Source organism: Microchirus variegatus (assembly GCF_963457635.1).
Source record: "Microchirus variegatus genome assembly, chromosome: 1".
Taxonomy (NCBI): domain Eukaryota; kingdom Metazoa; phylum Chordata; class Actinopteri; order Pleuronectiformes; family Soleidae; genus Microchirus; species Microchirus variegatus.
In genome coordinates this window covers 38,558,492-38,571,193 of record NC_139802.1, presented here as the reverse complement: position 1 = coordinate 38,571,193, position 12,702 = coordinate 38,558,492, and the positions used below count along the sequence as shown (strand labels likewise).

The 12,702-nt window shown below is 39.9% G+C and overlaps 1 protein-coding gene across 1 annotated transcript; it reads left to right on the top strand.

Annotated features, from left to right (window-relative positions):
• Window positions 1-2,166: 2,166 nt before the first annotated feature.
• On the top strand, window positions 2,167-11,455 carry nln (neurolysin (metallopeptidase M3 family); the record flags this gene model as incomplete). The annotated part of the gene is made up of 13 exons (XM_083892917.1): window positions 2,167-2,207; window positions 2,545-2,789; window positions 4,344-4,492; window positions 5,038-5,142; window positions 7,101-7,203; window positions 7,294-7,454; window positions 7,865-8,000; window positions 8,991-9,357; window positions 9,491-9,692; window positions 9,798-9,984; window positions 10,076-10,204; window positions 11,091-11,227; window positions 11,312-11,455. 13 exons carry the CDS (start codon window positions 2,167-2,169, stop codon window positions 11,453-11,455), a joined length of 2,106 nt encoding a protein of 701 aa, XP_083749043.1.
• Between the last annotated feature and the right edge of the window lie 1,247 nt (window positions 11,456-12,702).

Below are 12,702 nucleotides of genomic sequence, written 5' to 3'. Positions count from 1 at the left end.
TCTTGCTTCCCTTTCCTCATCATCAGATGACACTGCCGTTGTATAAATCTGTGGAACGCACACACACGTCTCAAACTAAAACTGATTTGTCGGCGTGGACCGTTGACGTATTTTTCATGATGCGTCATTTACGTGTTGATAGGTTATGGAACAATCAATAACTCTGAATACAAAATATATTCACGTTGTAAAAGGAATCTCTGCATTAAAAACATACATAAATAACTCGTACAACTATGATAATAAGTGTTGGGCCTCAAGTTTGACACCTATAATATCTCTAATGACGCTTTAACTGGAAGCACAATTAATTGGAATGTATTATGATGGGTGATTATTATTATTATTATTGCTTATGTAAAAACACTACAACTGCACAGATGTTGCCAGGTAATGACAAAAAAATCCCCCTCATCACATTATAGCCTGCACTGATTTAACCCTGAGGGAATAAAAAGGTTCAGCGACACAAACGTTTCCATCACGTGCTGCAGCCATGCGTTGTTATGCTGCTCCCTCAGCTGTGTGTGTGTTTGTGTGCGTGTGTGTGTACATGTACGTGTGTCCACACACACACACACGTACATGCTATGATGCAGGAGCAGTGATGATGTAACATCACAATGACAGTCGACGTGTGTGTTTTTATTGACTGTGTCTAAAGACATAACATTATAGAGGGGGTTAGATGATGCAGTTTATCCTCACAGCACGGCTCGGCTCGGCACGGCACGGCTCGCCCGTGCAGCTTGTTTAATGCTGCCTGCAACAATCGCAGTGAAACAACGCACAAGGATGGAGCTGAAGAAGGAGATCGGCAGAGGCGTCGGAAAGCACATTTATACACAACAAATGATGGCCAATGATGTTATCAACAGTGTGTGTTTATGTCAATGTGTGTGTGCGTGTGAGTGTGTGTGTATGTATACATAAACCCCCCCTGTCTTCCCCCGTCTTCCCCCGCCCACCTACCTGAGCTCTTCTCCAGCTGTCTGCTGCTGCTACCGCGTCATGAGGGCTTGTGTCGGAAAAGGTCTCACGGGTTGATGCAGGGTTGCCAGGTCTGCGTTGGGGAAGCCCGTTTCCGCCACTTGGAAAGAAAAAAAGGTTTCAAGTTTCAAGTTTCAGGTTTTTTTTAATGCATGCCCAAGCCATAATTATGATATACTAAGTCCTTATTGTGAGATGTTAAATCATTTTCATGAGGTTTTAAGTCATGTTATGAGATTATAAGTAATTATTATGAGATGTTAAGTCATTTTTAGGAGGAGGTGTCATTACATGAGATGTTGTCATTATATGGTGTTAAGCCATTTTTATGAGATTTTAAGTCATTAGGAGATGTTAAGTAATTATTATGAGGTATTAGTCATAACTATTCGAAGTTTATTTATTATGAAAGACTAAGTCATTATTATGAGATGTTAAGTAATTATTATGAGCTACTAAGTCATAATAACATTTAGTTATCATTATGAAATACTTAGTCATGATTATAAGATGTTAAGTAATTTGATGAGATTTTAAATCATTATTATGGGATACTCAAGTCATAACAATGAGATATTAAGTCGTTATTATGAGATGTTAACTCATTATTATGAGATGTTAAGTAATTTTTATGAGATGTTAACTCATTATTATAAGGTGTTGTGTTAAGTCATTTTTATGAGATATGAAGTCATAACTATGAGATGATAAGTCATTATTATGAGATACTAAGTCATCATTTTGAGATAGTTTCCCATAACCATGAGACGCTATGTCCTTATATTTAAAAAATTAAAAATGTCTTAATAAATTATCATTATTACAATAAAAAATAAGTAATTATTGTGAGATGTTACGTCATTATAATCAAATGTTATCTTAAAACTTCCTGTACTCATCTCACAGTCAGAGTAAATGTGCTTCTCGTTCAAAATACCGCCTGATTCCACGTGAAAACCGCGGACCTGGCAACACCGGAGCGATCGCATCTTCCGCCTCCTCCGCCTCCTCCTCTGCGCATGCGCGTTGACAGTGGAAGCAGGTTGGGCATTTGCACATGTGAGTGAAACAGAGGAGGCTGCTGGTGTAGAAGCTGAGTTAGGAAACCAAGGAGACACGAAAGTGTGTTTTATCTTTTTTTTTTTTTTTAAATATAAAACGCATGACGCTGCTGGCATGTGTGCGTTGATATTTGCAGTGAGCCGGACGCTGTGCAGGTATCTATGTGTTTGTGCTACAACAGCTGCTTTTTCAGGTGTGTTTGGTGTGAATCAGCTGCTCGATAAATGACTGAGCTGTGTGTGTGTGTGCTTTGGCTCCGATCGCTGTCTTTCTTCTCGATGCCACTCTTTTACGCTCTTGTTTTGAATTTCAATGTCGTGAAACCCCACACTTGAGTGGACTTGGGCTTATGGAGGTCACAGCTAAGCAGGGGAGAAATACCGAGCACGTTCCAAGTGTGTCCTTATTAAAGCAGGATTTATTCCTACCACATGTCACGATGTCACAGTTTTAAACCCCTTGTTTGTTTGTTTGTTTGTTTGTTTGTTGCAGAGTGTCTAAACCTCTCCTCCCGAGGATGACCATCCAGAGTGTGTGTGTGGTTCATGCCAGGAGCTGCTGCTCTCAGAGGAAGCCTCTGAAATGGGACCTGAGTCCAGATGAGATCAGGACCATGACAGACAGCTTGATAAGCAGAGTGAAGAAAGCCTACGATGACATCGGCTCGCTTAACACTGAAGAAGTGTCTGTCGAAAACACACTGAAGGCTCTGGCTGATGCCAAACTGGATTATGCATGTAAGTGTGTCTCGTGTTGTTGTTTTTTGGTTGCCTTTAAATGTCAACAAAAAGCCCATAAAAACCATAGATTGTAAATAAAAATGGAGGATGTCTTATGGAACTAGGATTAAAATAGCAGTTGGGTTGCATAAAGGAATAAGATAAGATAAGATAAGATAGCTTTATTTATCCCACAGTGGGGAGAGAACAGGGTTTCAGCAGCTCCGTATACAGATTAACAATTACACAATGTTATAAAAACTGTACATAGAAAGAAATAAGATAAGAGTGAATGTAAATAAGGTGCGTATTTGGTTCAGGTAAAAATAAGACTAATCTAGGCAAACAAGTCAAACAGGACAACAACTTTAAACAATAACTTAACATACCAGTAAAAAAACAATAACTTAACAGACCAGTTAAAAACAAGAAACTGAACAGTAAACAATAAACATAACAGACCAGTTAAAAAACAAAAAAACAAAAAAACCCAAGATTAGGGCAGAGCTATGTTGAGGTTTTGCAACTGGTTCAGTTCACAGGCTCAGAGTAAAGAATACAGCTGTCAATCACACTGTTGTGAAACAGAATTTACAAAATTGACATCATTTTCTATTGAAAAAAAAAACATGAAACTAGTGATTGAGAACATTAACTACCCAGGAAAATGCTCACTGATGTTATAAATCAAGTGAGAAGTCGGCTCACTTTCCCATAGACTTGCATTCTTCTGGCACTTTTCCATGACACAGTTTCGAGCACAACTCGGCTCCACTCTACTTGGTTTGGTATCAGTCACGTCGGTTTCCATTACTTTATAGTATTTGCTCGCCGTGGGCCGGGTCGTCATCCCACGGCTGCACGAAACGAAAATTAGTTCAGTACTTTCTGCATGACTGGAGTACACACTCTGAAGTAAAAATATTTACAGCTGTTAAATATTGAGATTTTAGACATTTCCTTGCTAAATGTTGGAAATTGATGCATGTTTTTAATGTTTTTTTTAAATCTTTACAACTGCAGTTCGGCATTGTTCTGTTTGAATCTTGTGTCGAACGTCACTCGTGACCGACCAATCAGTGACCGTTCGTCTGTTGACGTCACATTTTAGTTTATCGGCTCAGCTTGCTTGGAACAGGTACTGAAAAAAAGCGCCAGGTACTATTACTGATGGAAAAGCAAGTCATGCTAGAACTGTTTAATGGAAAAGCGCAGAAAAAAAGAGTTATTTGCAACTGCATTGTCCCCCCGGTGGATATGTGATGCTTTCTTACTTCCCGATTGGCCTTATCAAGCAAACCAGAATACCACATTCAACTTTTATATGGTTTGAAAGGAAGTGAATTGGAATCGCCTACTTCTCACTTGAATGTCTTTGGTTTGGTTGGTGTGACGGTGTCAGTGTGCAGCAGGTCAGTTTACAGCACCATGAAGGTCACTGTGACGAGCTCGACTAGTTCAATCCAATATCCTTTAGTTGGTTATTCACCTGATAGAGAGCAAACAGATGAAGTCAAGAAAAGACATATGAACACTGTCCTAACACTTGTGTCCTCTTCTCTGCTCCCGTAGCGTCGCGTCACGTTTTGGATTTCCCGCAGTACGTTTGTCCGTCTAAGGAGGTTCGCACGGCGAGCACAGAGGCGGACAAGACGCTGTCCGAGTTCGACGTGGAGATAAGTATGAGGGAGGACGTGTTCGAGCGCATCACTGCGCTGCAGGTACGACTCGCATCTCATGCACCTTAGAGTTGCTGTTTAAGCCATGCTGTAATTATTATTATTACCATATATACCATATATATATATGTATAATATATATATACGTATATATATTATATTATACATAAATTAATGGTTTCTTTGTTATATGAAGCAAATAATCCAGAAAATATTCATATCCAGAAGCTGAAAAATCAGAAAACCTGTTTTTTTTTTTTAAAAACACTCAAACCGATTAATCAATGATCAAAATAGACACAGTTGCCACTTGGATGATTGATGACTTTCATACTTAACGTCAGCCAGAGAATGAGCGATGTCCGAGTGCTGAAGATCAATGGTTACGGTGTCCTCACTGGACCCTTCACTGGTCCCTATTTTAGCCTCAGAAAGTAACTGAATCTGATGTAATCAGTCGGGCTGCCAGAGCCATATGTTCTTCCAATATCGGGGCCTGAGCAGGCTGACGTGCAGCAAAAAAGAGAAACGGGTGAATAATATTTAGCGAAATATGAAATAAATTCTATGTGACAATGTCTTGACAGCGAAAGCTCCAGGACGACCTTTCGCCCGAAGAAAAGAGATTCCTTGACAGACTTGTCACGTTGGGCCGACGGAAAGGACTGCACCTGTCTAAAGACATACAAGAGGTAACGCAATATGTGAGCAGAGCAGTTTGTCAAAAGTACGAGCTCATAGTATTTCAGCATATACTGTACAATGTATACTTTTACAGGTACGTCAGCATTAAAAAAACTCAAGTGAGAAGTAGGCTCACTTTACCATAGACTTCCATTCAAACAGAGTTGTTTTTACAACCAGTGGTGTTGTCCCCTGGTGGTCGTTCAGTGTACTCTCACTTCCTGATTTGCCTCAATGGGCAAACTACATGCACCTTTTAATGAATTTGAATGTCTTTGTCATCTATCTATAAAGCAAGTTGTGTCTGTGTGTCTGTCTGTGACGGGCATATCTCGCTGACCGTTAGTCAGGTCGCCCTATGATTTTGGATATGGGTTGACCATGGCCCGATGGTGTGCATCCTTGATTTTTGCTGATTTATCACGCTGCACCAGGCAGGCAGCGGCTCATCAACAGCAGCTGCGCTGTCGGTGGGAGTGAAGACGCTGTCCTCACGGTGGGTGAGACACGGTTCAATGCAGAACATGGTGTTATACTGAAAGGACGAAGTCGGTGTCCATTCACCAATACGCGAGCACATATTTATTTAGCATTAGCATGCTACTATTTTGCGGCTAACTTGGTGAACCTGTTTCCAAAGTTAAGCGAGAGAAGCTATGATTAGCATTAGCGTAGCTAGCTGTTTTGTGACAGTCAGTCACGCTGGAATCTCTTTACAAGGCGTATTTGATTTGTGGTGTGCACATACTTCCTACTGACACTGCACTCGTCTCTTTAACACCATGAGGTGATACATTCTGGTTTGTGTGACAGTGTCAGTGTCCGCAGGTCAGTTTACAGCACCATAGACGTCACTATGACAAGTTAAATAACTTGTCAAATCCAATAGTTGGCAAGGATATTGGTTTAATAAATATCCATGTTAAATAAAGTGTTCTGTAGCTGTAATTATTTAAAATGTGATTTAGCATAACCACATGACATAAAAATCTAACTTAAAAATGGGTATTGTTTCCAACATACAACTGTATTGCATTGCAGTTAAGTAATTGCATTGTTTAAATTGTAATAGTAATTGCTATTGGATAAAGAAACTTTTTTGTCGTGTTTTTGTGTAAAACTAATATATTATTTAATTAGCATCAATTTACTTGTCTATACTCTTACTGTGTGAAAGAGTCACTTGTCTCATGTTTTTATAACTTAAATTAAATCCCATATTCACAAATTTAGCGAAACGTTGCAATTTAAGCAGCATTGTCTGGACCCTTGCAGCCAATCTGCCAGCAGGTGGGGCTATGCCCTTGACTCAGGTTTCATGTGCTGATGCTTTCTGGCTGGGTCTCTTATCTTAACTTTTTTATCTTTGATGCGTCTAGTTGGCATGGAAGCCATATTCAAAATGGCCGACTTCTTCTTGATTTGAGGCCATGGCATCTATAAACTTTTTTCTTTTTTTCGTCTTGGGTTGTGACATGTTTCCACCAAGTTACATGAAACTTGTTGTGAATTAGTTTTGGTTTTTGTCCTGCCGGGTTTCACCTTTGGCGGCGATACTGAGCCATTTTGCACCACTTTTGCGCATTACCATTATTTTAGAAAACTAGAGCAGTGCCCGTTGGAAGTATGTATTCCTATAGTGGGAGCTGAAGAAGATTTTTCAGTTAATGCATGATAAGGAATGTAGTGTTTGTATTACGTTAGCCCTACGCTAATGCTAATCGTAGCCTCGCTAGCTTACCTTTGGAAACAGGTTCGCCAAGTTGGCCCAGCCTCTTCACTCCCTGCTCCCTGCTCCAGACAGCGCAGCTGCTGCTGATGAGCCGCTGCCTGACACACAACAGCTAGCTACGCTAATGCTAATTGAAAATTGAAAAAAATTGTGTTGTGCCTAATGAGGTTCCACAGTGTTTATATTATGTTATCCCTACACTCATGCTAATCGTTTTTTTTCCCCTCTTTGCAGGAAGTAAAAAGAATCTCAAAGCTCATCAGTGAACTCTCCATCGAGTTCAACAGCAACTTGAACGAGGACAACATGTTTCTGGTCTTTCATCACCATGAACTGGGTGAGCTTGTGAATCATCTTGTGATGTACATTATTAACAGGCGTTAGCTAGTTTCCCCCTCATGGTGTTCTCATGTCCTCTGCTGTTAAGGTGGACTCGCTGATACTTATCTGAATGGACTGGAGAGGACGGATAATGGACAGTATGTGGTGACGCTTGAATATCCTCATTATTTCCCCCTGATGAAGAGGTGTCACAATTCCGAGACCAGGAGGAAGATGGAAACTGCATTTCACAGCAGGTGTAAAGAGGTAACCAGAGTCTCATAATTAATATGTTTATCTTCTTTACAGTTTTCTCCTGTTTGTTTTGCACGATTTGCATGATTGCAATGAGTGAATATTTTGGCTTTACTGTTGTTTTTGGTGAGTTCAGTATGTTATATGAACATTATTCCTGAGTCTCTGTGACATATTAGGAGGATTTTATGGCCGGTTGCTTTAGATTTATTACATAATGCACCTTTAAATCTTAACCAGTAGGTTGTGAAAATTCTGCGGTGTGTGGGGACCCCAAAAAACCCTCCCGTGATCCATCTGTGGGTCCCGACCCAGTCTTTTAGAATCACCGATTCTCTAATTGGCTTACTGTGATACGCTGTAAAACTGTATACACTGGCTGTTCTGCATACGTTATTCTACAGCTTTTTTCTTTTTTCCAGGTAAACACGACGATCCTTGAGCAGTTGATACAGCTGAGGGCAAAGGTCGCAGACGTACTCGGTTACAGCAGCCACGCAAACTATGTGCTGGAAATGAACATGGCTAAGAATGCGAGCAATGTGTCTGACTTTCTAGGTATGGCGGCGTCGACGCACTCTGGACACATGCGCAGAAAAGTAAACATGACTGGGACAGATGGGTAGATACAGACATATAGACACACATGCTAAATGTTGAGTGTGTAGCTTTACATGCCTCTTTTATGTCGCGTAACATGCAGTAATTTACGGCTGTTGAACGCATGGTCATATATTAGATTTGTGCGGCGAGTTCAGGGATAATATGATTTACGAGTAGTTTGTGCAGCGCGATGAAAAAGCACTCGCGATTTGTCGATTGTAGTGAATTTGCATCATCAGGATAAATATAATAATCTTTATTCAAGGAGTACTTATCAAAACAATATACGAAGTACTGAACCATACAAAAACAGAATAAAATCTGATTAAAAAAAAAAAAAAAAGATTAATTAAAAAGGTACAGTACAGTTGAACAGGTGTCGCCAATAAAGTGGCTGGTGGGGAGAATAAATTGAGGATTTTAGTGCATATATATATGTGTATGTATGTATATGTATATATATGTATGTGTATGTATATGTATATGTATATGTATATGTATATGTATGTGTATGTGTATGTGTATGTGTATGTGTATGTATATGTATGTATATATATATATATATATGTATGTATATCTATAAATATGTGTATATGTCTGTATATGTATATACATGTGTATATATATATGTGTATGTGTATATGTATGTATATGTATATGTATATGTATATGTATATGTATATGTATATGTATATGTATATGTATATATATATATATATGTGTATATATATGTATATGTATATATATACAGTTGCCATAGTTTTGGTTCCTGTGCTTGAAAGTGAGGAATGAAGGATATTCAGCTGCAGTCTTTGACCTCACCACTAGATGCCACCAAATCCTTGACACAGATCATTTTAGGCATCCCACTCTGCTCTGCTTTATTTTGAAAAGGAATACACAATGATGAGATTGTAGTTTAAAAGTGTTTTTCCTGCTTCACAGACACATTCTATGAGACCCTGAAGCCCATCGGGATCAAGGAGAGGAAGTACATTCTTGCGCTCAAGAAGCGCGAGTGTCTCATGAAGGGCTACGAGTTCGACGGGCAGATCAATGCCTGGGACTTGCCGTACTACATGAATCAAGTGGAGCAGTGCAAGTTCGCCGTCAACAAGGACAAGCTGATCGAGTATTTCCCGCTCGACGTGGTGACGGAGGGACTGTTTGGGATTTACCAGGAGCTGCTGGGTCTCACGTACACGGAGGTGGAACACGCTCACGTGTGGCACGACAATGTCAAGCTCTACTCGGCACGCGACACCGAAACGGGGGAGGAGGTCGGACAGTTCTACCTGGACCTGCATCCGAGGTAAGGCAATTTTGTTTTCTACCCACAAAAAATATCACTTTTTGAAGAAATCACATCTCTTATAATGGGCACAACTGTAAAAACTTTTTTTTTTTTTATTGTGACACTGCCACCTTGTCCGTCTTCCACCCAGGGAGGGAAAGTACGGCCATGCGGCCTGCTTTGGGCTCCAGCCTGGCTGCAGAGGACCTGACGGAAAGCGCAGGATTCCAGTGGCGGCCATGGTCGCTAACTTTACCAAACCCAGGAAAGGCTGGCCCTCTCTCCTTCAGCACCACGAAGTGGAGACTTATTTCCATGAATTTGGGCATGTGATGCACGAGATCTGCTCTAAGGTAGACTATATACTATATCAGCAGCACCATTATAAATGCTCATAGGTTTTTGGTTCATTTTTTTAGACAACAGTAAGTTTTCCTTTCCTATGTGTGTCACTTCAGACCGTGTTCTCAGAGTTCAGTGGGACCCAGGTGGAGACGGACTTTGTGGAGGTGCCGTCGCAGATGCTGGAGAACTGGGTTTGGGAGAAGGAGCCTCTGCGGAGAATGTCTCGCCACTACAAGGACGGCAGTCCGATTCCAGACAATCTGCTCGACAAACTGATCGCCTCCAGAGTCGCTAACACCGGTCAGAGTCTTGAACTGGACTTTTAACCACACAAAAAAAAAAAACCCTCACAAAATGCTAACACACTCACAGTGATGTTAATTCTCCTCAGGTCTGATGAACCTGCGTCAGGTGGTCCTCAGTAAAGTGGACCAGTTACTGCACAACAGCTCTCATGCAGACACAGCGGAGGTGTTTGCAAAGCACTGCGAGGACATCCTGGGTGTCCCTGCTACACCAGGTGAGCAACATGCTAACATAAACCTCTGTTTTATGGCAAAATGATGATAATTTTTTAAAAATACAAACAAACGTCCCTCGGATTCAAACCATTGTCAGATGAGACATCACGTTGCTGATTTAGCCGATCAGCTTCACACGACTCTCTGTTGCTCAGTATAGTGGTTATTTATAGTGATGTGATCCCACACTGCACACAGGAAATGATTTGTTTAATGTCGAGACAGATTTTAGACAACGGCAGTACGCTGAGGATTCTACAGGATAAATGTTTCTTGTCCCCGCCTTACTGCCGGTGTATACGCACAGACGCTTCTTATGTCAGGTCTGATAGTATTGCTTGACAGTGCCTGTTTCCAGATGAAGGGCGCGCTATACAAATAATATTACTTACGTGTTTCTGTTCACGAAACAGAGGCAGAATAATAACGTCAACAAAAACGATCACTGGAAAAAATATCACTGGAGGTTACGTACTGGAGCTTTAACGGTTCAGTAACATTTGGAAGGGTTTATTGGTTGATATAAAACAAACTCTACTAAATGTCTGCCAGAAATTGACAGGACCAAGGTGTGCATTTCGTATTTTGAGATGGAAGACGACTTTTCTGGCATGCGAAGGCCTTAGAATGCTTTTAAAATGGAGTGGTGATTCTAATTCTTACTCACTGGGCCATCCATCCTTCATCCATCAGTCTTCTACCGCTATACCAAAAACGTGTAAAGTGGGGATTAGGCTAAACGCCCTGGGCCTTTAAATGGGGGCGGAAAAAGTATAAAAACCTCACTATGAACAGGCATTGTTTGTGTTTTTTTAAAACTTAAATGGTAAATGATTTATAACAGTTGTTGTTTTGACATGATGAAAAATAAATCTCTCTCTGAAGGCACCAACATGACTGCCAGCTTCAGCCACTTGGCTGGAGGATACGACGGTCAGTACTACAGCTACCTGTGGAGCGAAGTCTACTCCATGGACATTTTCTTCAGTCGCTTTAAGAAAGAAGGCATCATGAATCCAAAGGTAGGTCTGATAGATTAAAAACTCTATATATGTGTTTTTGATTATTCACATCATCAGTTAAGTTAAACTTGTGCGTCCTCACAGGTTGGACAAGAGTACCGGAAAGTGATCCTTGAACCTGGCGGCCGTGTGGATGGAATGGACATGTTGGAAACGTACCTGGGACGTCCACCGTGCCAGGATGCTTTCTTTCAATGTAAAGGACTGGTTAAGTCACAGGAAACATAACAGGATTTAGTGTTTCGTGCCATTATGTCTGTGGTTGCAGCTTCTCTAATGTGAGGCTGTGCGTGTATGAGCAATGAGTGTGTGTGTGCGTGTGTGACGATATTGTTCATTTTTAATATTTTATTCAACAGTCGATTAAATATTAATTTATAAACAACAATAATTGTAATTATTGATGGCTCAGTTCCATTTAGCGTCTTCATGTACAAGGGGCAAATTTAATGGGTTTATATGTTTTTTTTTGCTTATGTTTTTCCTCAGATTGAGAGATTAGGACTCATGCGGGTTATTTATTATTTATGTTATGTTTATGTGTGTCTTTAGTTTGTTGGTTATTCGATTTTTATCTGACACACTGACTGCATCCAACCTCAGCACTATGATGCACATTTTCTTGTAGACATAGATAGATAGTATATAGAGGCAATCTGATGAAAAAAATCAACACATTTTCATCAACTATATTGAGCAAAAAGTAGTCATAATGTTTAAAAACCGGATTGTATTTGTGAAATTTGGATATGCGTCACAGTTCAAAGTGCACTTGGCTCGTTTTTATGAACAAAAAGGAAAGAAAAACATCTATTCTACAACATATATTTTGTGACTTCTGCACAATGAATTGCCACTAAAAAATGTGATATAAAATGAATCATAATTTTGACTCTACAACACAAGTTTCTGTAATACTCCATTTCATGAAAAAACTAAGCTTTTACCAAAAAAAAAACTAGCAAACCCACTCTTAAAACTAATTTAAACTAATTTTTAAAAACTAAAACCTATTATAACCTTGGTTTACCCCCATGCTTTTCTGGCTAAAACCTGTCAAAATGGCTGCTAAGGTGCAAAGGGCCCATTGGAGCAAATGTATGAACAGCTAAAAATGTATCTAAAAATATTTTGTCTATATTAGTAGTAATATTTTGGTTATATTATACACTCTGTATGTCTCCAGTCTCCAGATGACTGAAGCATAAAGTTATTTATGAGAAGCTCATGCGCCATACAGCTGAATGACCACCAGGGCGCGCGCCAGGATAGGAACAATCAGGGATGAGTTGAGTTATGAGTTAAAAACACGGTAAAGAAAATCAACTTAATTTGAGACACATTCTGATAGAATATATAAAAAAAATATTTGATGTCATTTTACTAACGTTAACTGTTGTCAACTGTTATATATTGATATACACATCATAAAAATCTGTTGTTCCGCCTGTGTGACCACTGTAATCGCACAGAAA